The sequence below is a fragment of the Lissotriton vulgaris genome, chromosome 5 (genome assembly GCF_964263255.1).
Source record: "Lissotriton vulgaris chromosome 5, aLisVul1.2, whole genome shotgun sequence".
Lineage (NCBI taxonomy): Eukaryota > Metazoa > Chordata > Amphibia > Caudata > Salamandridae > Lissotriton > Lissotriton vulgaris.
The window spans coordinates 1,324,738,320-1,324,766,311 of NC_141693.1; the positions used below are offsets into that span (position 1 = coordinate 1,324,738,320).

A 27,992-nucleotide genomic window follows, 5' to 3' on the forward strand; every position below is an offset into this window, starting at 1 on the left:
GACACCCTACCCTGTCCAAGGAAGAGTGCCCTGCCCGGTGCCGGGACAGCCCGACCTGCACAGCGCTCTGGGAAAAGCCTACTCCGGCGGCGGCCTTCTGAAGAGAGCGCTGCCCCTCACGTCTCCTTCTTCACGAGCGAGTCCCACGCACTTGTAGGTCAGGTTAAGCTGGCTAGGAAGGCGAGGACACAGCCTTCCAGGCGTGGCTTTATTCTCCCGACTCAAATGGCGAGCCCTTTAGCCATTTAATGGGCTGCTGGAAGAAGGCGACTCAAATGCCCCTTCTTTTACAGAGAGCCAGGCTGTTACTAGGTCTCGATACAGTTCTTGACTTCAGTACATAATAAGCATTCGCAATGCAACAGGTCTCGCATTTACGCGACTTCGAACCATTGTCATGGATGCCTTTTACTTATGTTTTGGCTTTTAAAACATAAATAAAAGTCATTGACATTTAACAATGTCAATAGTTTCAACTCGCGTAAATGTGAGACCCATTGCATTGCAAATGCTAGTTTTCTATTTCTTTACATGCTGAAAGCGGCCGCCTGCCATTTCCTTTCGTTTTAATTATTTGTGTTACATTCGCATCAACTGCAGATGTGCCACGATTGCATCAAAAGTAAAGAAATAGAAAATCACTTTTTTTCTATTTTTTACTTTTGATGCAATCGTGGCACCCGTATGGGTGCCGCAATTATAACAAAAGTAATGAAACCAAAATGAAATACGGAGCAAAGAAATAAAAAAACAAGGGACTTTTGAAACGTGTGCGGCAGGGGAGCGAAAACATAAATAACCAAGTGTAGGAGAGTACCGTCTGATTTCCTGTGGTCACCCCACTTTTTGCTTTTTGCTTCACTGGTTTTCGACTTAATGTGGCTGTGGGCCTGCTAATCAGACCCACAGCCCTGCTGTTCTCTCTCTAACTTCACAACCATGTACTTTAGGTACATTACCAATTGGGTATTGGGTCACCTTATCAGCCCCTGTATAGTGTACTATAGGTACCCAGGGCATAGGTGCATCCAAGGCCTACCAGGGGCTGCAGCATATCTTTTGCCACCCCTGGCTGGCCACCCAAACTGGCACAACTGGCTGAGCACTCAGCTGGGGCAAGGTGGTGTAATCACCACTTTCTTAGATATAGTATACCTATATCTGGACACATATGCACCTATAAGTCACTCCTATGGCAGGCCTTAACAATCCTGGAGGGAGAGTCCTTGGTTTTATGTGAGATGGTGCTCTAGCATGAGCTGAGCCTGTCTGCAGCTTTCGGAACCATGTCCTTAGAGCTGTTCTGGGATATTGCCATACCATATACTCTTAAGTGCAATATGAACCTCGCGGTTAAATGCTATCTATGGATTGGCTTTATCAAAACATGTTGTGTAAGGTGTCATATGCTTTGGAATACTACCCCCTCGCCAGTCCTGGCGACGGGGGTAGCATTCCACCCTTCTAGAGGGAGAAGACATATTACTTTCCTTAAACGCGGTTAAATCTAACCAGAGCCTCAGCATCACAAAATGGATGCTGCTGCCAAAGACACAAGTCTGGCCTCCTGCTGCTGACCGAAACTCCGGCAGGGGAGGCCTGGACAAAAGGTTTCCTGTCACAGGGAGGTGCTAGCACCACCCAGACAGGAGATAGTGGATTGGGGCAGGGAGGGCTGAATGAAACTAGACACTGCCTGGGGGACACAAGGTGTCCCATGCAAAGTCCAGTTCAAACCGGTGCTGGGGCACTCCAGCCCCAGCTCTGGTGCGAAACTGGACAAAGGGACAGCGGTGTAACCACCCCCTTCCTGGGTCCCACCAGGAAGGGGGTGCTCTAGCATGAGCTGAGCCTGTCTGCAGCTTTCGGAACCATGTCCTTAGAGCTGTTCTGGGATATTGCCATACCATATACTCTTAAGTGCAATATGAACCTCGCGGTTAAATGCTATCTATGGTTTGGCTTTATCAAAACATGTTGTGTAAGGTGTCATATGCTTTGGAATACTACCCCCTCGCCAGTCCTGGCGACGGGGGTAGCATTCCACCCTTCTAGAGGGAGAAGACATATTACTTTCCTTAAACGCGGTTAAATCTAACCAGAGCCTCAGCATCACAAAATGGATGCTGCTGCCAAAGACACAAGTCTGGCCTCCTGCTGCTGACCGAAACTCCGGCAGGGGAGGCCTGGACAAAAGGTTTCCTGTCACAGGGAGGTGCTAGCACCACCCAGACAGGAGATAGTGGATTGGGGCAGGGAGGGCTGAATGAAACTAGACACTGCCTGGGGGACACAAGGTGTCCCATGCAAAGTCCAGTTCAAACCGGTGCTGGGGCACTCCAGCCCCAGCTCTGGTGCGAAACTGGACAAAGGGACAGCGGTGTAACCACCCCCTTCCTGGGTCCCACCCATAGGAGGGACCTAGCAGGAGATCCAGCCCCTTGATTTGGAATAAAGGTAGGAGCTGTGCCCATAGACATTAGATCATCCTGACTGAAACTTTGATACGAAACTCTGGACTCTTCGACATCCTACTCGACGTAGAAGACTGAAGCATCTCCCTTGTGGTCAAGGAGTGACCACCCTGCACAAGCAGGCACCATCAGCGCTCAAAGGTTTTCTTTGCAGTTGCTCCTGCCGGACCTCGAACAACAGAGACCGACAAGACCTGGACTCCCAGACTTCCAACAGCCCTGTCCACAGTACCAGCAAAGCTGAGACCCGTGGAGGTGACATGAGACGTGGGACCGGCCATCTTGGAAAGCCAGCGAAGTGCTTCCTGTGCAGCTCCGGGGCACCCTCGAAGCTGTGCATTGAGGATTGAGAAGCCCCAGCCCGAGCAGCTTTTGCACCAAAGATCACCTCTCAACACTCATCGAGTGCTGCGTGGGGCCCTTTTGCATTTTTCCTGCTCGACACGTTGTCCGGTCACTTGCCCGTTGGCTAGTGGCCTCTGTGTTGACGATCCTTCGAATTTACACTGCTGGTCTGGTTGCTCCAGACTGGCCCTCGCTCCCCTGAAAAGGAGCAGCTGATCTGACCTTGCTGGTCCGATCCAGAAGCCATCTCCGATTCCTGCGTGAGTTGCATTTGCCAATGCCTGTTGACTCCGATTCGAGAACCGACACCGCCAACAGCGAGAGCCTTTGTGGCACAGTCCGTGTCCACCTCCTGGTCATCGTCGATCCATCCTGGTCCACGTGGCAGCGGAGACAAACTACCCGACATCACCTGATCGCAACCCGACATCGCCTGGTTCTTTCCTGGTTCCATCCTTGTCACTGGCTAGCGACCCAGACTCTGTCCCCTCTACTTTCAGGTACTCTACATCTTCGATTCACCCTTGGATCTAACCGGACTCTTCTCTCCTTGTCGCCTGCAGCATCTTTTCCTCCAGGCTCCATAGAACTCCACGACGAAACCCGACGCACTTTGACACCTATGCACCCGCTTCCTGTGGGTGAGGTAACGAGAGTACTCCAGTGCTCCTGTAGTGGTTTACACCTCTAGTGTCCTAGTTTTAAGTGGTTAAGTTCTAGTCCAGTCGGAAGACTTCTAAATCAGTAACTTTCTAACTTTTACGCACCATTGACTTCTATTGGTGCAACGGTTGCCTATAGACACTGCACCCGTATCCTGTGGGCCTCCCCCGACCTAACGTTCGTTAGTCCAGTGTAGCCCCAGCGATTCTCAAGGCCCTAGGCCTTACCATTATTCGTGACGTGGTTCTTATACCACTATTTTAGTATATGGTTTGAGGGGCCACCCGGCCTATCCATATTTGTGCAACGTTTGTATGTTATATGAAGTTCTTTGTTTAACGCTTGTGCTTCTGTCCTCATAAAGAGTACATGGGATTATTCTAGTAATAAATACATATATTTTATAATATATAACTTGTGTGGTGTCCTTTCATTTGATGTTAAAAGGATTGCATATGGTAAAACAGCTGGCTTCACATGCCCTCTTGAGTTTAGCCGAAGACTGCTTTTGTCCATGCTACCCCTAGGATAGCTGGTCTATAAGGTTGACTTACAACCAATCACCATAAGGGTCGTTTGGACTGGTGGAAGGTGCTCACTAGGATAGTGATCATCATATACCAGGCCAACTTCTCACACCAAGGAACTTTTGAAAGGTGCGTGGCAGAGAAAACATAAATAATCAAGGAACTTTTGATGCGGCAGGGGAGCGAAAACTTAAATAACCAAGGAACTTTTGAAAGGTGGGGAGCGAAAACATAGATAACCAAGGAACCTTTGAAAGGTGTGTGGCAGAGAAGACACAAAGAGCTGCTGTGTTCATGGCACAGGTGAAACTGAGTGAACAAGCATTTTCAATGTAATAGGTCTCGCAGTTGTGAGAGTTTGAGCTACTGGCATTGTAAATGGCAATGCCTTTTATTTACGTGTTGGTTTTTAAAACATAAATGAAAGGCATTGTCATTTACAATGCCAATAGCTTAAACTCTCGCAAATGCGAGACCTATTGCATTGCAAATGCTTGTTTTTACTGGCATCGCTTGACATACATCAAATCATTATAGTTCAAATATTGTCATTCTAACTGTAACGAGTCATTGATGCATTTCTAAATTAACTTGACTTGGGCTACATGTGAAAGTGTAAAGCCCTCCTCCAGTAGGTGGGGCCCGCTCTGCACTCACCCAGTGAGTACACTCACTGGTGAGTATATGTGCAGAGCTTCCTATAACTACCAGTCACTTCTGTGCCCACCCACCAAATGCCCTGTGTCATTGCACCTGCCCCGTGTGCCAACAGCTCAGTACACCCCCCCACATCAGTAGGCGCTCACCACAGCCCCTCCTGGACGCACAGTACGGGCGGGGGGTGATGCTATGGGGGTCGGGGCACTTACCGCAGGAGGTTGACTCTGGATCCTTATGCTTTTCTACACCGGATCCCGTCAGGAGAGGCAGCTGGCTGGTCACAGACTCGTCGCCCCATCCCTTGGTTACACAGTAAGAATACAGTGAGGACGCCGCTTCCTTCAGGTGCTCTGTGAGGGCTCTGAAGAGGTGCCTGGCGCCCCACGGGGTGTATCTCTGATCCCCAGTTAGATGCTGAAATGTCACGACAGGGTCTTGTTCTCTGCTCTCGAGCTCTGCAAGTGGCATCAAGAGGAGGCGGAAGGCATCAGATGTGTCACTCTCCCCCGCGGTGTCTCCTCCCTGCCCCCTGGCGTCTCCTCCCTGCCCCGATGTCTCCTGCCTGCCCCGATGTCTCCTGCCTGCCCCCGGCATCTCCTCTCTGTCCTGCGGTGTCTCCTCCCTGACTCGGGGTGCCCCCTCCCTGCCCGTCAGACACAGGGCTTGAACTCGGGGTATCTCCCTGGAGGTCCACTAGCCCCTGTATGGTCCCATCCCAAGTCCTGAGGTCAGATTTCATTGAAATCAAGAGCGCTTCAAGTTGCCTCCAGAGGCGCTTGGTGGCCCGAGCCGTAAAATTCTTCCCTTTGGACTCTGTTCCCCGCTCTTCGTTGCTTTCTCAGTAGGACCTCACCATGGAGGCCGCTTTGCCCAAGTGCCCTGCGTGGGTCACCAAGAGGCTGCGGGCCTCAAAGAGCACCCAGTGCCCCAGTCTTCCACCGCACAGAGTCAAGGCGCAGCCGTGAACGGCGTTCGCCAGCTGCAGGGCTTCCTTCAGGATGCGCCGGGAGGCATCGGACGTGACAGCCTCGATGTCTGGACTCTGGAGAGACTGCTTTGCAGCTGTCAAGGCCTTTGTAATTCAGGTCAAGAGGCGCCGGACGGTATCAGACGGGTCTCCCTGCCCGGCCATGTCCAGAGCCAGGACATTAAAATAGTGGTCATATTGACATAAAACGAAAGATGGCAGCAGCCTCTGTTAATATGTGAGCTCTTTGATATAAACTTAAGGAAAGAAATAAACACTAAGTGCAAACTCCCAAGGACCCCAGTATGGTCTTCATTCACATATTCAGTGTTATCAACAAGTGTCACTACAGGTACTTTGTTGTTAGAGCTCAGAAAATAATTTAAGTCCCTTGTCCTGTCGGTGAGAGAGTTAAAAGGAAATTAACCAAAACGCGCGGAAGCTGAGACTCCGCAATAACTCAGAGTAGGACAGAAACCGCAATTGCAGGACAAACCTGGAAAATGCAGGACAGTTTTAAAACATACTGCTTTCTAGCTTGTGCCATGTACATTCGGATTTCCACTCGGCCGCAATTTTGATTTTGACAGAGTCTCACTCACCAACATTTTGTTCAGCAGAAGGTAGGCGGGGTTGGCTTTAACCAGAACATCTGAGGGAAGGAATCTCACGCCAACAAGGCCATCTGTCTCTTGATCTCTTCCTCTTCTTTCTGGCTGACCAATAATGGAAACAAAAGACCGGAAAGGAGATGCAAAAAGGACCAATCCTTAATCATGGGGGCGGTGCCTTGTTTTTTACGGCAAAATTACTACCTATATTCGCGTGTTAAAAAAAGAGTGATGAGGCTCCGCCTACTGCAGCAATTTTCTCTGTGATTGGCCACATCGCACATCTACTCAACCCAGAGGCTGCTGTGATTGGTTCGTACTGGCCCGAGGACTCTCCTAGCTTAGTCGCTGTGGGGCTACTAACATTGTGCACAAGTCTTTTCGTTTCAAGCCGCTGTATCTGTGTCTGCACACTATAGTCATGTCAGGCTTCGACCAGTGACAGCTTGGGGGGCCCGGGTGGCGATTCCCAGGGAGGGACCGGCGACGAGGTGCCCGCTCGTCGAAGCCATGTGAAGCGTCGGCTGAAGGACTTTCTATGGCAGTACCGTGAGGGCAGCGATCGTGGGGGATTAAGCTTCAAATACCGGAGAGGGTCTTGGCGAGAGAATTAAAACGTACTGCTAGTGAACAGGGCCAGGGAGCAGTGGCTAAGTGGTGCTATCAGACATGGATCTTGAAGTTGCGAGAGTTGGGGTATATATAATATAAGTGGTGGGAAATGCCAAGTAGTAGAAGCGTAAGGCATTGTCATGGAGGTGGGAGTACCTTGTTTTTCGTCCGCCCTGCGAATAGGGGATTCTTGTATAAACAAGCGCTCGCGTAGATGTTTCTCTTTTTCTGCCGTCCCACTTTGCTGGGCTCGGCCGGACTTCTTGCTGGCGTAAAAGGTCTATCTTCTTCTTTATGAGGCCATCTGTTTGGACCCATAAAGAAGGTAACAAACCTTTTACGCCAGCAGTAAGTCGGGGCAGTCCATCCAAGAGGACGCTCTTTCCCAATGGCTGGCCACCGTTTAGCATGAACGGTGGCGCCAGCCAATGGGAAAGAGGGGCGGGGCTTAACCCGTTGGACGCTCATGGCGAGATGAGCTCGTCATGAGCCACGGTTGCCGTGTTTTCACGACGAACTGAGCTCGTCATAACGGTCCGAACGCTCGCACACGGGGCTATTCCCCTGCTGTGCTGAACGTTCTAGGAAAACGGGTGTGGCCATGACTAGCTCAGCTCATCATGAGCACACGGCCACCGTGGCTCATGACGAGCTGAGCTCGTCACGAGCACCGGGGCGCTGTGCGCGCCCCCCAGCACAGCGGGGGAATTAGCCCAGCGGCCAACGGGTTAAAGCCCGCTAGTGAAATCTCCCCAATGACACTAAATCTCGCCAGCAAGACTGCGCATATGCGCAGGTTTACGCTAGGCTTCGACCTAAAAAAAGAGTGCAGCAAACACAGGAAATACAATCAGAATGTAAGGGGACGTGTAACATGGGTGGTCGCCACAAAGTAAAAAACACACCAAAAGGCGGGCCAAAGTGCAACGTCTTGCCAATAAGAACAAAGGAATTAAGAAAGGCACAAGAAGGAACAAATGGAAAGCGGTGGGCGTGGCCTAACCAACCTGACTAAATACTACATGCCTCGTAGAGCAGCACATGCGCGCTGCTAGGCTCGATCTAAAAAAGAAGCACAAAGGGGGAGAAGAGGGGAGAGGGGAATTTTGGGTCAGCTGTCTTCTGCCACTGGCTTTCATCTGATTTTCGTATTTTGCCATTGTTTGAATGGGCAGTCCATTAAAGCCATCACATTTTGCCGACCATTAATTATATTGTCCCATTTGTGTTTACGTTAGATCTTGGTGATGCAATAAAATAGTCTATTGGCAGCGGCGGCCTCTGCGCTAAGGCGGAGGAGCGTGGCCCCACTGCTCTCCGAGCAGTTTAAAAAGGAAAAAGAAAATGATAATAATGCAACAATATTATCATTTTATTTTTCCTACTGCAGTGGCTCAGTTCGATTCGTACAGGGCTCCATTACGCAAGGAGAGGAGTGGTGGCTCTTTCCAAGTGCGCATGACGGTTTGAGAGGCCGTCTTAGGCCGGCCAAACAGTCATGCGCACTTTGCATGTTCTCCACCAGGCTGTATTGTACAGTCTGGTGGAGAACATGACCATGCTCCCAGTCCCCGTCTGAGAGCCGAACCAATCACAAGGCTGTATTGCAGCATTATGATTGGCTTAGGGAAGCCTGGGATCCAGGTGCTTCTTGTTGCCAGGACTCCAGACAGGAAGAAGATGAAGAGGACAGAGGAGAGGCAGCAGCAGGCCGTACCCAAGTAAGTGTTTTTTTTTGTTATCTTTTTCATACTCCCCCCCCCCTCCTCCCTGCTCCACCACCCCCATACGGTAGCAGCCGCAACTGTCAATTGGTTAAATGCCAGAAGCAACATTACGTCTAGTTTGAAACTGAGATCCAGTTTGTTCTTCAACATATTTACTAAGCCACCACAATGCCATTTTAATTGTTGATTTATGGCTGTTTAGAAGCCCAAAGCTTTACTAAAATTAGGTCACAGTGCCATTTGCCAGTTCATTCTGTTTGCTGTCATGATAAAAAGTTCTTAATTCAACAATATGTTTTCTTCACAAAGTAGAAATGTTTGGACACAAAGGCTTTTTTAAAGAGCAACAAAACTGCTGGCTTTTGTCCAAAGGATCTACTTTGCAAGCGTTTGCTGTGAACATCCTTTAAGTTTACCGCTTACAGCACAAACTTCACCTCTCTTCTTGGAGGGTACAGATTTACTCTAGTGTTCAGCAAAGGGTCCCTTTTAATTTTTTATTATTTTATGATACCACTACTACTACTACTACGAATAATAATAATTAAAAAAGATGTCTGGAAAATCCTTTAACGGTGCAAACTTTTAAATATCAAACACAATTATTATTCCTTACCACACCTAACCTACTAGACCCACCATGCTTAACTTACCATACCAACCAGCCATACCTACCTATAGGCCTACCTACCATACTTAACCTACCATACCTAACCTATCATGCCCCCATCGTAGCCTACCATCCCTTCCGTACCTACCTAAACTAACTACCATGCCTAACCTACAATACATAAACTAGCATATCTACTCACCATACCAAGCCATCCTACCAAGCCTACTTACTTACCGTGCCTACCTACTTATGATACCTAGCATCCCATACACACCTTACCATATCTACCTACTATATCTACTTTACTTAACCTACTCTATCTAACACAACACAGCTACTGTATCTTGCCTACCATATCAACCACCTGACCTATCATATCCTACTATACCTGTCAAACAAACCTACCACACCTACCTACCATCGATACCTTCCTGCCAGACCTAACTTATCATACTGGCCAACCTATTACACTGAACATTCCAAATTCCTATCTTGCATACCTACCTATGTGCCTCACCTACCAACCCTATCTTCTATAGAAAGACCTTGTGTCGAACTTGAGGAACCTCTAGTTACAGCCTAAGGTATGACAGCCTGTACTGAGAAAGTCAGAGTGGAGTTTTTGATGGGCATAGAAATCTGAAATGGCTTTTTTAAAACAGAAACCCTATTGGCTTGTCAGTGTGTTAAAGAAGCCCTGCCCCCCTGAAAAAAGACTGCACTGTTGAAGCCTGTCTGAGGGGGATCCCAACGTTGGACGGCCGAAAGAAGCCTTGCCCTGATGCAAAAGTGCACTTCAGCTGAACAGTCCTGCCTAGCGTCCAATGGGAGCTGAGCCAAGCTGAAGTGTGGTTTGGTTTAATTACCTGTGCCCTGTCAAAAACACTTTCTCCTTCCAAACAGAGTCTTTTCCACCGTCTTTCTCAGGGCTGAAGCTATCAGTGGTGCAACGGTGCAGTAGCACAGGGGCCTAGGAGCGGAAGGGTATCCTGCCTGCCATCTACTGATTGCAAACAGATTACAGCTGACCGGCTCTGCATGATTTAAACACAGAACATGGGGTCTGGCCACAAGGGTCCAATCAATGACAGGGAGCTATTTCAGTAGTGCAACCATTGAAGTTCAGACACTTCACTTGACCAGACAGTCACAATTAGACATTTCAACTATACAATCAGAGGTGGTTATGTAATCAAGCAGGGCTGGCTTTAGCGCTGATGGGGCCTGGTGTGACAATGTTTGTTGGTGCCTACCAAAAACCTCCTTCTCCACAGATTCCTTCACTACCACCTTGTAACTGTGCTCCCCAAGCCTCCATAACCACACACTCTCTTGTGCATTTCTTTTGTTTTTATAGTGCCACTCCTACCAGTGTAAGTTGTCAAAGCACTTTACATCAAATACACATAAAACAGAGACAATGAATCATAAGTGTGTAAATCAGTGTATAGGAAATGTTACATCAGAAAGAGGACTACAATGTGTAGGAGTCACAGGTCATCCCCTACTGGTAGGTAGGATAGTTTAAGAGTGCTTGGTCTGGAGAAGCACAAACTCAGAATTTAAAATGTAACACCATGGTTGAGGGTTGGCTTTACTAATAAAAATTGATTCCAACCCAAGTAAATCCTTTTTGCAAAATTAGGATAATTAAAGACTGGGGAAAATCATAACCTCTAATCTATACCCTGCGGTTTGCATGCAGCTCTTAGACGGTAGTTAATAGCTCACTGTTCTATATTAGGATTTAACTGTATAAAATGCAAGTACCAAAAGGGGCTCTATGACAGAAGCAGTAACGCACTGACCTATTTACATTGTATGCACTTTGTAATGTAATCTGCATAGCACAGGTGCTTTGCAGCAGGTATTTTAACCTCCTATGCTACTTTATGATGAATCAAACCTTCCACTAGAGAAAACTCCGATCTCTCTGCAGCAGGTCCATCAATCACTGGAGTTATCTTGCCATTTTGTATTGATGCCTGAAAATTGCTGGAGGCAAGGAACGCTGCAGCAGGTGGTTTTAAAACCATATTGTACTTGAAAACACGGCACCTCCCTGCCCCCCAAGTCAGCGCCCAGTGCAGTGGCACAGATCGCACCGCCCTAGAGCCAGTCTTGTACTCAGCCTAATCAACAACAAAAATAAGATGTATCCTGAGCTTAAGACCAGCCCTATTTCATACTCAGGACTCAGCAATGCACTTTCAGTGCAGACGTCCACAGCCGACTTCCACCCGCGGTAGTGAGAAGAGAGTTCCCAGAGCGGCATCCCACTGATGCCAGTGGATGTCCACTCATGGACAAGAGGAGAAAGGTCCTAAGACTAAATCCCACTGATTCCGGCCGACGTCCACCCATGGTCAAGGGAAGAGAAGATATTAAGCCCTAGATTTCAAAGACCTGGTTAGTAAGTAATAATGAATTCTATCCCTCAAGTTATCTAGGGCAGCTCATTGACACAACCGTGATATAAACAGAGGCATTTAACTTGGACTCTGGCTTCGACTGGTAGTGGAGGTTCTTTCTGATGGGTGTTACAGGGCCTCTTTTGTTAAATTATTGGGCCAGGCAAAAACCCTGGGTTTTGCACCCTCTCTGTTTGCATGAGTCTAGCCTTAAGAAGACCCAGATGTCGTCAATGACAGTAATCCAGCCTAAAATTTACAAAAGCTCCAATCAGAGTACTTGGCAGATAAAGTTGTTGGCTATATGGAGACAATTCAGGTGGACCATACTATTGCTAACTACATAAATGGCCCGGGGTCAACAGAAAGAGCGGGGTCCAGACAAACCACAAGGTTCTTAGGGCCATATGTAGGTAATCTCTATTTACCGATTCTTAAATACCGAATTTTACCGATTTGGTATTTAAGAATCGGTAAATAGTATGTACGTAAAAATTCGGTAAATTTTACCGAATTGGTAATATTCGGTATTACCGATTCGGTATTTACCTTTTCGGTAATTCTCATTTATTCCTATGGGCCACCAAGCCATTCACCATTACCGATTCGGTAAATACCGAATCGGTAATAGGGGGAACATATTCAAGGGTGGCAGGGTGTCACATTTACACCCTGTCGCACCCCTGAATCGTGCATGTGTGTACATGTGGCACACATACATGCCCTAAGGGCCTGTATGTCTGCCACATGGCACTTTTAAAAGAGCACAAAATTGCTTTTTTAAAGGTTTTCGATATTTACCACCAACTTGTAGTTGGTGGTAAATAACGAATCCTTAAATCAAAAATGCACTCACATGAGTGCTCCCTACGTAGGATTTTAGGATTCAGTAATTTACCGATTCTGTATTTTAAGGATTCAGTAATTTACTGAATCGGTAAATTACCGAATCCTAAAATCAAGCCACCTACATTAGAAAAAGCTTAATACCGGTCGGTAACGGCAAATTTACTGATTTTCGGCCGTTACCGACCGGTATTAAGCTACCTACATATGGCCCTTAATCTTTACCCGTGTCTTAGTAAAGGTGGTCTGCATTTACAGGAGGACCAGTGTCTATTGATGTTGATTTTGTTGCCGAAAACATTTGCATATTTTTCCCCACATTAGGTTCCAACTATTCAGCCATCCAGGTTTTTATTTATTTCAGGTCCCGCAAATTGTGTCAACTTCAACTGAAAATATATGTAGAGTAGATACGTAAAAAGAACTTTATCGCATTTGTCTGTCCCAAATGTTGCTCCCACCTCCACATCACAGGTCTTAGTTTCTTTAATGGGATCGCAACATGGCCAAACTGTGCAGCCCTGCTAAAAATATCATCTCCACAGGGCCCAGCTGCTCCTTTGTACAATGATTCTTAGGCCTTGCTATATCAAATACCTTTCAAAACAATTGTCAGTCGATGACTTACATATGCAATTGCTGCCAACTCCTGGCGCACATTCGACCAATCGGCATTGGCTTTGTCAGGATTGGCTCCATTGTCAAAAACTGTGAATTTGGTGCCCATTAAATTCGATCTGCCAGAAAAGAAGAAACAAGTTATATCACAACGGAAAAACACATGCTTACTCTAAGGAAAAGAGAAAAGTGCACATCTGAAAAGCATTTTTCTTGGGACAGATCATTTAGCACAATATTCTTATGTGCTAAATCAAGGGGGTGATAACCTCAATGTGGCGATAATGCTACCGCTGTCAAGAGGCAGGGTAGAGCCCTGAATGTAGGGTTTGTACCCATACGTAGAACTCTCTTGTGGTGATTATGTTACCACAGGTTTTTTAGGTCTCGCCTCTCAATGCGCATGCGCATTGAGCAGAGCGAGACTATAGGCACTTAAACAGACTTTACCCAACTGGCGATTTGGTGCTGTGCCCGTGCGCTTTTAGGTCAATGCGCAAGCGCATTGACCTAAAATGCTCGTGCACAGCATCAAATCGCCAGCCATCTGTTCCCCAGCAGCTCTTCCAGCTCCGCCCCACAAGCTTCCCCCAGCGTGCGCTCTGCCTTAGCAGCACTCCTCCCACACCTTTGAAGTGAAGCATAGCTTCACTTCAAAGGCCCCTGCTGCTTCACACCCTCATCGCCGCTCTCCCCGCTTGTGCTTTCCAAGCAAGGTAAGAAATGTCAGACAACTTTGTAGCACAGAGCGGAAGGGGGGGCGGAAGCCTGAAAAACATATTTGGAGAGGGGCAATTTTTCACTTGAATGCTAGGCAGTGACTTTAAATCATTTTGATACTCCTCCCTTTCCCACACACATGTCCCCGTACACACCCCTCTACCCCTCCATTTTATTTGCATGCAGAGGATCTGAAATAAAGAGCTCTGGTTTATTGTTTTACGTTTTTTTCCGACCCCGGGAGTTTCTCAGCAGTGTTGTTTTGATGCCTTGTGACATACGTCGATCAACAGGATGCTAACCCTTGCTTATTGTTAGTACATTTTTCGAATCCGTGGCATTTACTCTTTTATGATTCATAATGTTGAGGAACGGTTCTTTCACCTTGCCACCGAATTGATTGGAGGTCCTGGTTTTATTTTGACATTCGTAAGGATATAAATAGATCAGGTTACTCGCCCGTCGGTGTTCTTGCCAATTTTTTTTTTGCTTTCATTTTTTTTTATGTCGCAGGGAATTGCGGAGCAGTTTTATCATAAAAATACATTATTTCGTTTGTGGAATGGCCACACACCCGACCACTGTTGTGTCTATCTTTTAACCCCACCCACCCGTTGCATTTTCCCTGTGGCCTACATTTTGCCAGTAGGTGCCACAGGTGTGCTTCATTAAAACCCCCACGTTGGCCACTCCGGTGTTGACGGATTGCAAGAAATGTGTGTGTACGACTCGAACCGTTTAAAAAACACAAACGTTGGCGTTCTTAGGCTCCAGAACAGCCGGCACGATTTGAATGTAAACACACCCCAACACCACAGCAAATGGTACACTCCGCTGAAAAGCAGAGGGAGGCGGGGTCATGAGGAATAGTATGCACGCAAAACCAATGGAAAGCACCTCGAAACCTATATACAATTAATTAAATTTGTTGATGCATGTTACCAGTGTGCATTTCTGAAGCATTGCCAGGATTCTGACTTTGATAGCAGCAACAAGAACAGCCATCTTATTTATATTCTATTTATAGTTTTTGATGTGGCACCTCATAATCCCTAGGGTGTCAGGGCGCTTTACGTGTACGCTTCTCGGTGAAGAGAGGACAGAATTACACGTAAGAAACAACATTTAAATGAAACCTTTTTAAAGGTGAACAAAAGCATATGAATTTTAGATTAAGGTGATAATACTATTTCGAAGAGAAAACAGTATTTACAAGAGGGCATTGGACCTCAGGATCAATAATTCCAAAATAGGCGTAAAACTGGCGCGTTTATCAAAACGCACTTCCTGCAACTTTTATCTTAAAAAAAAAATTGCGAGTCTTCACTCGTTTAATGAGTGTCACGCCTAAAAGGTGGCTGGCCAGTCCGAGTGGCCAAATTGGCTTTTTTCGAATTTTACTTGGGCAGATTACTTTCCCTCTCTTATGCGCTACATTTTGGGCGAACCCCCTTGGGCACACCCCCTACAGTCCAATTCTTGTGCACTTTTGGGCCTCAATAGCCCCGATTTTTGTGGAAATCCGTTCTCTAAGACTAAACATGTTGGCTTGATTGACGGCAGAGAAAAACGTGCACCACTGTCACCAATAGGCAGTGCATTTCTTGTGGTTATTATGCTTTGGCTGTCACTGATGTCTTTGCAGTTGTCATTTTTGACAGGAAGCACAGCACGCTCATTTGAGGAAGAGGGTGCGGAGGTTCGGTTGCAACAACTGTGTTTTGCCTCTTAAATGCTCAGCGGTCAGCGCACAGCCATTGGTGTGGTTTCTGCTTTCACTTTTTGGCTGTGAATGTTTTTTTTTTATATAAAGAAATGAGGTATTAGAAAAAGTTAGACCTTTCAACTAAAACGTTTCCTCTTTGCTCCTGGTGGGTATTTTTTTTTCCCTCTAATGCCTGTTAGTGGTGGTTTTAGGCCGCCGATCACAAACACTTCCCGGTCTATGTCCCGTAGTTTTCACCCGCGTAGTGTACTCCCTTTCTGCGGCCGCCATGGGTTAATGAAGGAGTACTGCATGGAGTCAGTCGGGTTATCCGCTCACATCAGACGCTCCTCTCCTCTCTCGTGGTTGGACGGTCAGGGCTGTACTCCTTCCTGCTCCCATGTGTTCTGTACTCCTGGGGGTCGATTATCCTCGGGTACTCCTGCTCTCGTGTCTCATTCCTGGGGGTCGTGGTTGTACGCCATTAGTACGCGCCAGGTGCCAGGGGTCCTGTCAGTGTTGAATTATCCATAGCCTGCATGTGTACGGCTCTCCCCACTCGTCTTGGCGGCCTGTTCAGTTCCTCCTGTGATTCGTGGGTGGTCGGTATTGTCGCAGGTGCTTTTGTTGTGCTCTCTGTCCGCGACTTTCCCTTTCTCTGCGTGGCTGGCTGCTTGGCCCCTCACAGTCGCAGGGGTCGCGTGCGCGCCCTCCGTGACCCTAGGGCTTGTCTGCCGTTGAGATTTTCTCTTGCGCCTCTCTATGTGGAGCAGAGCACGTGACCACTGGGCGTGCTCGGTGGCTAGCCTTTTTTGCTTCTACAGCCCCTCACCCTCACACACCCCCTCACCCTCACACCATCTCACCCTCACACCATCTCACCCTCACACCCTCTCACACCCTCACCCCATCACCCTCACACCTCCTCACCCTCATCCCCCTCACACACCCTCACACACCCTCACACATCCTCACACCCCCTCACTCACCCTCACAACCCTCTCACCCTCACTCAGCCTCACACCCTCACCCTCACACACCCTCACCCCCCCTCACCCTCACACCCTCTCACCATCACCCCCCTCACACACCCTTACCCTCATTCCCTCACCCTCACACACCCTCAGTCACCCTCGCACCCTCACACCCCCTAACCCTCACCCTCACCCCCTCACACACCCTCACTCACCCTCACACACCCCCACCCTCACACCCCCTCACTCACCCTCACCCTCACACCCTCACACCCCCTCACCCTCACACCCCTCACCCCACTCAGTGCTACACCACATATTGTGTTACAATAGGTGTCACATTTGCGAAAGATAAAACTATTGGCATTGTAACTAACAAAGCTATTAATTTCGCTATTTTCAAAACAAGCACATAAATAAAAAATGTGTCCTTTACAATACCAATAGCTCAAACTTTCCTAATGCGAGGCCTATTGCATTGCTGTGTTTCTCTCCCCTGCTGCACTCTCCTGCTCTCTAGAGATGTGGCCTAACGACCAGAGCTGCCATCTAAGTCACGTAAATACAAACATGTTGCATTCCAAATGCTATAGGTGTCACATTCGCGTAAGTTATAACTATTGGCGTTGTAAATGACAAAGCTATCAATTTAGCTATTTTAAAAACCAACAAATAAATAAAATATTTGTCATTTACAAGACCAATAGCTCCAACTTTTCTAATGCGAGACCTATTGCATTTCCAATGCTTGTTCTGCATGCAGTTATGAACTAACTTTCGCTGGTGGTATTTCTTTGATGTAATGCAGGATGACTCCAATTCCATAATGGTGTTTTGCAACACGACTTTAAATCATTAGAAGTGAGATGTGCTGTCATTTCATATTCCCACATTTCTCTTCTTTGTGCAGCAAACCAAATGGAAGAGATGTTTGTTTATCTCACAAACATCATTTGATTGGTTAGTCAGACATGTATGCCATATTCTTTTAACATACTTTGGCCTATGATGCTTTTACAATGTGGTAACAGTGTAGGCCTACTGATATTTAATATGCAAGGGCCAACCACTGCATACTACAGACTGATCTGTATGCCAGGGCGCTGTATGTGATAGGGCTAGGTTTACAGACAACCTCTCTTTCTACGAGCACTTTAAATATGCCAGGGCTCCAGATATGCCTGGGCTCTCCTTATGCAGGGCTGTCAGGATTCCACTTTTCTAAGTATGTAGGGCTGTCTATAGTCTAAATATATAATGGCTCTGAATGCAGCCTGGCTCGGATTATGGCAGTGCTCTGATTACTAAAGGCTTTTATTTATAACAGGATCCGAGTATTCCCGGGTAGTGGTTATGTCATGGTTCCGCTTCGGGCCCAGCTCTAAAGATACTCGGTTCAGATTCTGTTGGGGTCAGGTTATGGGGCAGTGCTATACTTACAATTATCTGGGTATACCTGGCGCTGGCAAACCACAGATCAGGCTCTGGCAGGGTTTTAAACACACCAGAGCTCTGACGCTACCAAGACTCTGATAGTGTAAGGCATCAGACTGTTCCAAGGCTCTGACTATGCCAGGGGCTTCTTATTATTCTGAACTGTAAGCATCACAGGGCCTGTTTATGCCGGGCCACTGAATATGAGGGGCTCTGTTTGTGCACGGGCTCTCTTTGTTACACTCTTCCTACGGGCAGTATTCTGATACAGGCAGGGCTCTCGACATGCCTGCGCCCTCGCCATGCCAGTTTGTGGTTTCCGGGGATGGAGCGTAAAAGTTTAAAGACGATTGCCTCTATCAAATCTCACTATTAAATGGGATTTACAATACTAATTTTAATAAAAGGTGCAAAATAGATGATGACAAAAACCATGACCTCTTTTACTGTATCGTAAATGCATGCAGAAGTGTTCTGAAAACTTGAAAATGTAAAAGACGTAAATAAAGAGCAGAAAAAAACTGTTCTTTGCTTATGCAATGTAAAAAGGCGTTTAAGAAATCAAAAATGATTAACTCAGAAAATATGCTGCTGATTACCTAATGTGAGAAATGAAAAGAATGCTTACATAACGAAACACTTGAAAAATGATTGAAATGCTGAGCTTAAAGATGTTTGACAGTACAAGATTTGCTGTCTTATTCTAGTAATAAGCGAAAATAATCGTGAATAACAAAAGTGATGCATAGCAATCTGTTTGGAAAATATAAACATGTGAAATGTTTGTTCTTTTAGTAGTATCAAATATTGACTTGTAACTTCTGGAGAAAAGAGTAATGAGTACATTTTATTAAGAAAACGGAATTATTCATATTAATGTGTGATTTACATTAATCATAGCGTGGTAATGATTTAACAAGTTTTTGTGTAAGCCTCAAAATGCCTTCTTTCCTCGTTCAAGAAATAGAATCTAGCTGAAGTAGTCATTTCAAGTGCTACGAGAACTTTTCTGAGAATTTCATTTTAGTCTTACGAACAATAGGTACCTTTCTGATTCAGCAACACTTTTGACAGAAATGTATCAATACAATTGCAAACCGAGAGAGAGCGTCTGGGAACGGACAGTGAACAAATGAATTTTCTTACTTCGGAGGAAAGGATGGAGATAAAACAGATGTTGAAATTGATGATTTGGCAAAAGGATTACTTAATGCTTCGGATTTCTTAGTGAGGTATTGATCATACTGTAGGAGAGTAGGGTCTGCTTTCCTATGGTCACCCCACTTTTTTCTTTTTGCTTCACTGGTTTTTCGACTTAATGTGGCTGTGGGCCTGCTAATCAGACCCACAGCCCAGCTGCTCTCTCTCTAAATTCACTACAATGTACTTTAGGTATATTATCAATTGGATACTGGATCTCCTTATGAGCCCCTGTACAGTGTACCATAGGTACCCAGGGCATAGGTGCATCCAAGGCCTACCAGGGGCTGCAGCATATCTTTTGCCACCCCTGGCTGGCCATTCAAATCGACACAACTGGCTGATCAGTCAGCTGGGGCAAGGTGGTGTAATCACCCCTTGCTTAGATATAGCATAACTATATCTAACCTTATATCTGGACACCTATAAGTCACTCCTATGGCAGGCCTTAACAATCCTGAAGGCAGAGTGCGTGGTTTTATGTGAGATGGTGCTCTAACATGAGCTGAGCCTGTCTGCAGCTTTCGGAACCATGTCCTTATAGCTGTTCTAGGATATTGCCATACCATATACTCTTAAGTGCATTATGAACCTCCCGGTTAAATGCTAACTATGGTTTGGCTTTATCAAAACATGTCGAGTAAGGTGTCATACGATTTGGAATACTACCCCCTCGCCAGTCCTGGCGACGGGGATAGCATTCCAGCCTTCTAGAGGGAGAAGACATGTTGTTCCTACTATTCCCGGTTAAAGTGAACCAGAGCCTCAGCATCACAAAATGGATGCTGCTGCCACAGACACAAGTCTGACCTCCTGCTGCTGGGAGCCCTTCCAGCGAGGGAGGCTTGGACAATAGGTTTCCTGCCTTGGGAGGTGCTAGCACCACCCCAGACAGGATTTTGTGTATTGGGACAGGGAGGGCTCAAAGGATTGAGACATACCTGGGGCACACAAGGTGTTCCATGCATAGTCCAGTTCAAACCGGTGCTGGGGCTTTCCTGACCCAGCTCTGGCGCGAAACTGGACAAAGGGAAAGCGGTGTAACCGCCCCCTTCCCTGGTCCCATCCATAGGAGGGACCTAGCAGGTAATCCAGACCCTAAGATTCGTATATAGGTAGGAGCTGAGTCTAGAGACTTTAGATTATCCTGACTGAAACTTTGAAACAAAAATCTGGACCTTCATCACTCTACTTTGGAAGAAGACGACTGAAGAATCTCCCTTGTGGTCAAGGAGTGACCACCCTGCACAAGCAGGCACCATCCAGCGATCGACGACTTGCTTTGCCGCCGCCTTCCGCTGGAGCCCTAGCCCAGAGCCTGACAAGACCCGGATTCCCAGACATCCAATAGCCCGATCCACAGTCCCTGCAAAGCTGAGACCCGTGGAGGCGACGAGAGAAGTGGGACCGGTCATCTTGAAAAGTCTGCGACCTGCTAACCGTGCAGCCTCCGAGGCCTCCTCGAAGCTGTGCATTTGGGGATTGAGAAGCCCCAGCCCCGAGCAGCATCTGCACCAAAGATCAGCCCTGCACACTCCACGACTTCTGCGTGGGGCCCTTTTGCATTTTCCTGCTCGACGCGTCTGCCCGGTCACTTGCCCGTTGGCTAGTGGCCATCTTGGCGACGAATCTGTGAAACTACACTGCTGGTCTGGTTGCTCCAGACTGGCCCTTGCTTCCCTCAAAAGAAGCAGCCCCTCAGACCTTGCTGGTCTGAGTAAGAAGCCTACACCGATTCCTGCGTGGGTTGCCTTTGCCAAGGCTTGTTACCTCCAATCTTAAAGCCGACACCGCTGACAGCGAGAGCCTATGTGGGACAGTCCGTGCCTCCATCCTGGTCGTCATCGACGCCTCCTGGTCCACATGGCTGCAGAGACAAGCTTCCCATCAGCACCTGATTGCAACGCAACATCACCTGGTTCCATCCTGGTTCCATCCTGGTCACTGGCTAGTGACCCAGACTCTGTCCCCTCTGCTTTCAGATCCTCTACATCTTCTATCCACCCTTGGATCCACCCGGACTCTTCTCTTCTGGCCGCCTGCAGCATCTTTCCTCCAAGGCTCCATAGATCTCCACGACAAAACCCGACACACTTTGGGACCTATGCACCCGCTTCCTGTGGGTTAGGTAACGCGAGTACTACGGTGCTCCTGTAGAGGTTTCCACTCCTAGTGTCCTAGTTTCAAGTGGTTAAGTTCTATTCCAGTCGGAAGACTCCTAAATCTTTAACTTTATAACTTTTAGGCACCCATTGACTTCTATGTGTGAACGTGTGTGCCTTTAGACACTGCACACGCATCCCGTGGGCCTCCTGCTCCCTAACCATTGTTGTACAGTGTTGCCCCAGCGATTCCCATGGCCATAGGGCTTTACCATTGTTCGTGACATGGTACTTATACTACTTTTTTGATATATGGTTTAACGGGCCACCCCGGCCTATCCATAATTGTGCAACTTTTGTCTATTCTATTAAGTTACTTGTTTTGCGCTTGTGCTTCTGTGCTCATAAAGAGTTCAGGGGTTTGTTTAGAAATAAATATATATATATATATTTTGAATACATTTCCTGTGTGGTGTCCTTTCATTTGGTATTAAAGGGATTGCATATGGTAAAACAGCTGGCTTCACATGCCCTCTTGAGTTTAGCCTAAGACTGCTTTGTCCATGCTACCCCTAGGATAGCTGGTCTAGAAGGTTAACTTTACAACCATCACCATAAGGGTTGTTTGGACTGGTGCAAGGTGTTCACTAGAATAGTGAACATCATATACCAGGCCAACTTCTCACATATACCATGAGCAGCCCACTGTGGACGACCAACGGAAATCAAAGTACGATGGAACTGATACTTTGTGGGGGTAAACTGAGAACTTTTGGAAGTATAATTGCTGCCCCCTGGGAGGAGGAGTCTGGCTGGCCATCATTTTCACTTTCCTTGCCTGGCATACTGCGGGACTGAGTTTGGTTTCTTGTTCCTATGCCAAACCCATTTGAACAGAATTTCTCAACTGACTCAACCTGTACTTTACTGGCTGGTAAGGTGAGCAGGTATAACTCTTCGTTTGGAGAGTTTTGGACATATTCCTGTGACTCCTTATGCTTCGACTCTGCATATTTGGTTTGTATGAGCTAAATACTGAACTTGATTTTTCCCCTATGTTTTTTCTCTCTCTCTTATCCCCTAGGTCATGGGTACTCATAGTACGGCCCATGGGCCGCCAGCGGCCCGGCAAGCCCTCCTTGGCAGCCCGCGGACCTTGCAGTCATTGTACCTGTGTTTAAAAAAATAATAATTTAAGAGAGTCAGCAAACACCGCCGCAGCAGCAGCGTGGACTCCCCGACACTCCGCTCTATGGGGCCGGGCGACAACAAAGTCTCATTAACAAGTGAAGGGTCTTTTAAAGACCTGTGAAGAACTTGGGTGCGGCTGTGTGTGTGCGCCCAGGAAGCTGGGGTGAGGTGACAGAGGGAGAGAGATAGAGGGGGGAGGGTGACAGAGGGAGGGAGACAGACAGAGGGAGGGAGACAGAAAGAGGGAGAGGGAGGAAGACAGAGCGAGACACAGAGAGAGGAAACAGAGGGAGACAGAGAGAGGAAGACAGAGGGATGGAGACAGAGGGAGGGAGACAGATAAAGGGAGACAGACAGAGACAGGCAGAGGGGGGAGATAGAGGTAGAGAGACAGAGAGAGGGAGACAGAGAGAGTGAGTGAGACAGGGGGAGACAGGGGGAGAGAGAGAGACAGAGAGGGAGGGAGACAGAGGGAGAGGGAGGGAAACAGAGAGAGAGAGACAGAGGGAGGGAGACAGAGACAGACATAGATAGAGACAGAGACAGACAGAGACAGAGACAGATAGAGGCAGAGACAGGGACATGAACAGACAGATAGAGGCAGAGACTGAGAGAGACAGAGACAGAGAGGCGGAGAGGGAGAGAGAGACAGAGAGAGAGAGGGAGGGAGACATCGGGAGACAGAGAGAGGGAGACAGAGGGAGATGGAGACAGAGAGAGGGAGGCAGAGGGAGGGAGAGGAAGACAGACAGAGGCAGACAGACAGGGCGAGCCAGACAGAGGGAGGGAGACAGAGAGAGAGGGAGACAAAGAGAGAGAGGGTGATAGAGAGGGATGGAGAGGGAGAGAGACAGAGGGAGAGAGACAGAGGGAGGGAGGGAGAGAGAGAGAGGGAGACAGAGAGAGAGAGACAGAGAGAGGGAGACAGAGGGAGGGAGACAGGGAGACAGCGAGAGGGAGACAGAGAGAGAGAGGGAGACAGAGGGAGGGATTCAGGGGGAGACAGAGGGAGGGAGAGTGAGACAGACACAGGCAGATAGAGAGAGAGAGTGAGACAGAGGGAGGCAGAGGGAGGGATTCAAGGGGAGACAGAGGGAGGGAGAGTGAGATAGACAGAGGCAGACAGACAGAGGGAGACAGACAGAGGGAGACAGACAGAGGGAGGCAGACAGAGGGAGGCAGACAGAGGGAGGCAGATAGCGGGAGGGAGACAGAGGGAGGGAGACAAGAGAGAGAGGGAGATAGAGAGGGATGGAGACAGAGGGAGAGAGACAGAGGGAGAGAGATAGAGGGAGACAGAGCAAGGGAGATAGATAGAGGGAGACAGAGAGAGGGAGAATAGAGGGAGAGAGGCAGAGGGAGACAGAAAGAGAGGGAGGCAGAGGGAAGGATTCAGGGGGAGACAGAGGGAGGGAGAGTGAGACAGACAGAGGCAGACAGACCGAGGGAGACAGACAGAGGGAGGGAGACAGAGGGAGGCAGACAGCGGGAGGGAGACAGAGGGAGGGAGACAGAGAGAGGGAGGGAGACAGAGCAAGGGAGGAACACAGAGGGAGGGAGACAGGGAGAGGGAGACAGATAGAGGGAGAGGGAGGGAGACAGAGCGAGAGGAAACAGAGGGAGACAGAGAGAGGGAGACCGAGGGAGGGAGAGAGAGGGAGGGAGGCAGATAAAGGGAGACAGACGAAGACAGACAGAGGGAGGGAGATAGAGGGAGAGAAAGGGAGGGAGACAGAGGGATAGAGACAGAGAGAGAGAGACAGAGAGAGTGGGTGAGACAGAGGGGGGGAGAGAGAGAGGCAGGGAGGGAGAGAGAGAGGGAGAGACAGAGAGGGAGGGGGAGACAGAGAGAGAGGGAGGGAGACAGAGAGAGAGAGACAGAGGGAGGGAGACAGAGACAGACATAGATAGAGACAGAGACAGATAGAGGCAGAGACAGTGACAGATAGACAGAGGCAGAGACAGACAGAGACAGAGAGGGAGACATAGGGAGGGAGACAGGGACAGACAGATAGAGGCAGAGACAGGGACAGACATATAGAGACAGAGACTGAGAGAGACAGAGAGGCAGAGAGAGAGAGGGAGACAGAGAGAGAGAGAGAGTCAGAGAGGGAGAGAGAAACAGAGAGAGAGAGGGAGGGAGACAGAGAGAGAGGGAGGCAGAGGGAGACAGAGAGAGAGAGACAGAGGGAGATGGGGACAGAGGGAGGGAGACAGAGGGAGGGAGTCAGGGGAGGCAGAGGGAGACAGACAGAGGGAGGGAGACAGTGAGAGAGAGGGAGATAGAGAGGTATGGAGACAGAGGGAGAGAGACAGATGTAGAGAGATAGAGGGAGACAGAGGGAGGAAGATAGAGAGAGGGAGGCAGAGGGAGACAGCGAGAGGGAGACAGAGAGAAAGGGAGCCAGAGGGAGGCAGAGGCAGGGATTCAGGGAGAGACAGAGGGAGGGAGAGTGAGACAGAAAGGGGCAGACAGACAGAGGGAGACAGAGAGAGAGGGAGAGAGAGGGAGACAGAGGGAGGCAGAGGGAGGGATTCAGGGGGAGACAGAGGGAGGGAGAGTGAGACAGACAGAGGCAGACGGACAGAGGGAGACATACAGAGGGAGGGAGACAGAGGGAGGGAGACAGAGAGAGAGGGAGACAGAGAAAGAGGGAGATAGAGCGGGATGGAGACAGAGGGAGAGAGACAGAGGGAGAGAGATAGAGGGAGACAGAGGGAGAGAGTTAGAGGGAGACAGAGGGGGGGAGATAGAGAGAGGGAGCCTGAGAGAGGGAGCCAGAGAGAGGGAGACAGAGGGAGGGAGGGAGGCAGAGGGAGACAGCGGGGGGAGAAAGAGAGAGAGGGAGACAGAGGGAGGCAGAGGGAGGGATTCAGGGGGAGGGAGAGTGAGACAGACAGAGGCAGACAGACAGAGGGAGACAGACAGAGGGAGGGAGACAGAGGGAGGCAGACAGCGGGAGGGAGACAGAGAGAGAAGGAGGGAGACAGAGAGAGGGAGGAAGAGAGAGGGAGGAAGACAGAGGGAGGGAGACAGAGAGCGGGAGACAGAGAGAGAGGGAGACAGACCGAGTGAGGTAGAGGGAGCGAGGGAGACAGAGGGAGAGAGAGCAAGAGAGATAGAGAGACACGAATCACGAACATTTACCTGTGGAGGCTTTGAGACAGAGCAGCAAACAAAGGAGCCCAAAGGCCTCACCATCTCATCTGGAATTGATACATACCCAGGTACTTATAAAATTACCTCATTCCGGACATTTGCACTAATTGCTGCTGGACCGTTTATGCCAATTATATCTTTCTGCTTAGATTGGTCCCATTTGTATATTGTGTGACTGAAAGAAATAAGTTTTGTGCACGGGTGACTAGATTGCAGGCTGCAACAGCACCACCCCTTCCAAGCCTCACCGCAATAGACAAGATGCTACAAAAGACGATTGGGGTCGTGGCATCTGCAATTGAGAATACGGAGAGGCGATTATCTATTTTACCAGCCATTCCCCCTCCTCAGACTGTTGGGGACTTTTCATCAGTTACTGCCAATCCCCCGGACTTTAGCTCCTCCCTTATGTGCTCTTTCGCAGAGTTGCCTTGTGCACAGATTGATCTTGATATTAATGACTCTGCAGAGATTGTTAATTCCCCTTCCCCTTCCCTAGTAAGCAAAGTCTCCAAGCCCCGATTGAGATGTAAAAAAAGGAAAACAAGAAATGACAGTGTACATGATGTTGTTGGGCCTTCTCTGTCTAACGTGGGAGCTCCTGTCTGGGTTACTCATCTTTTATCTGACTTCGAAGCCCACATGGAAAAGATTATTGGTACATATCTTAAAACCACTGACATCTAGGCTTGACAGATTAGTTACTATCGTCAACAATATAGGTTTAGGGAAAACCCCGATGATCAGTTCTACGGGGAACGATGCAATCAATAAGCCCAGCTCTACCTGTAATCCCAATATTCCAACAACTAGTCAAAACATAGCAGCTGTGCCGGTTAGGGCAACTGTTAATTCTATTTCTGACTCTATCCTACCCTTGCCCGGGGTTGGAAAATTAGATAATGGTAATAATACAGTGTCGAGGGGGATCACTGAATCTAGAACAAATTCAACGAAACAGCAAATTCAAGTGAGCAGAAATAGTGTAGAGGAGGGCCCTTCAGTTTCTTTACCTACTCTTGATCTCCCCCCTGAGTCCTCTCCATGCACTGTGGTCCTTGCTGGGGTCCCCCCCTTTAAGCCATGGGAAAAGTGAGGATTATTTTGAACTAAAAAACAAATGCATCCAATGGCTTAATTCCAACAGGCCTCTCCCCCCTAACGTTTCCGGAGAAATATTGTGCGTCAGAAGAGTAGACTGGATTGGGACTGGACCTAAAACCATTGTGGGGAACTGAGTGGTGATTAACTTTAGGGACCCACGCTCTGTAGAATATATCTGCAGTAGGTCGACATCCTGGTCTAACACCCAAATATTCCCCCGTCACCTGTCATACTTCTACTCAACTCCCTCGTGGAGGACTAGACAGAAGAGAGGTATCCAACAAGATGGGGGCTGGAACGTTCTACCATCCAGGAACCCAACAGGGAGCAACATCTTGGGAGGGCTGTCAGCAGTTTACCCCCTTACTCTCAACATTTCCACAGAGAAATAGGTATAGCGTGCTAGAACGATTTGATTGATGCCCTGTGTGCCAGAGTACTTTGCTTCAAACACGCAGTAGTTTGGGTATCAAAATAGGGACATGGGTGGGCAATGATGATACCAGTACCACTGATAATATAACAAGAAAATAACAATCCAACTGATGCTGGGATGGAATTGGGGTCTGGTATCTCGCAGGCGGGGGTCTGTGCTCCTCCTGAGGTAATGTTAACAGGGGAGGCAATGGAAAAGCTACAAGAGCCACCAGAGCCCAAGCCCTCACCGTGTAGTACTGGACCTGACCAAAGCAAGTGTGAACCACCAATTAATACTAACTCAGCCCACAGTGGTATAAAAATATTGTCCTGGAATGTGGCCGGAATGAAAAGCAAATTGGCTTTACCTGAATGGGGTTCTTTTATGGAAAAGCACGATATTTGTCTGTTGCAAGAAACCTGGGCATTGGAGGAGTGTGCAAGGACCGGCTTTGCCACTTTTGACACCCTGGCAACAACTAGGGGTAGGGGGAGGCCCTCGGGTGGTCTGTCAATTTGGGTGGGCACGCATTTGGGGGTCCAGGCAGCTTAAGTACCAACTAACTCCCTTGATGTCCAATGTGTGCTTTTAACACCCCAAGATAGGCCCCAGGTGGCCATATTAAATATCTATTCGAGACCACTCAGGAGTGGCCAGGAAACAGATACTATTGAAACACTAAAGCAGGTTGTACAGGCTCTCCACCCCCAGATTGCCCTAATAGGAGGCGGGGATTTCAACTGCCAATTTGAGCCCCTCCTGACCTCTAATGCGGGAGAGCAGGATGATGAGGATAGGTTCTGGCATGTTCCTGATCCGCTAATGCCGACTGTTAGAGCATGGACCCCATTGGTCCTGCAAATCAAATCCTTCTCCCTTTCAACGTCTCTGCGGGCATGTAATGGGAGAG

At 48.3% G+C, this 27,992-nt stretch overlaps 1 protein-coding gene across 1 annotated transcript in view; it reads right to left on the reverse strand.

Annotated features, from left to right (window-relative positions):
* TULP1 (TUB like protein 1) overlaps nucleotides 1-27,992 on the reverse strand; it is a 628,127-nt gene that overhangs the window by 69,257 nt on the left and 530,878 nt on the right. Inside the window, exon 11 of the mRNA XM_086920352.1 lies at nucleotides 13,085-13,193. Coding sequence (XP_086776478.1) covers nucleotides 13,085-13,193 — 109 coding nt within the window. The remainder of the gene's footprint in view (nucleotides 1-13,084; nucleotides 13,194-27,992) is intronic.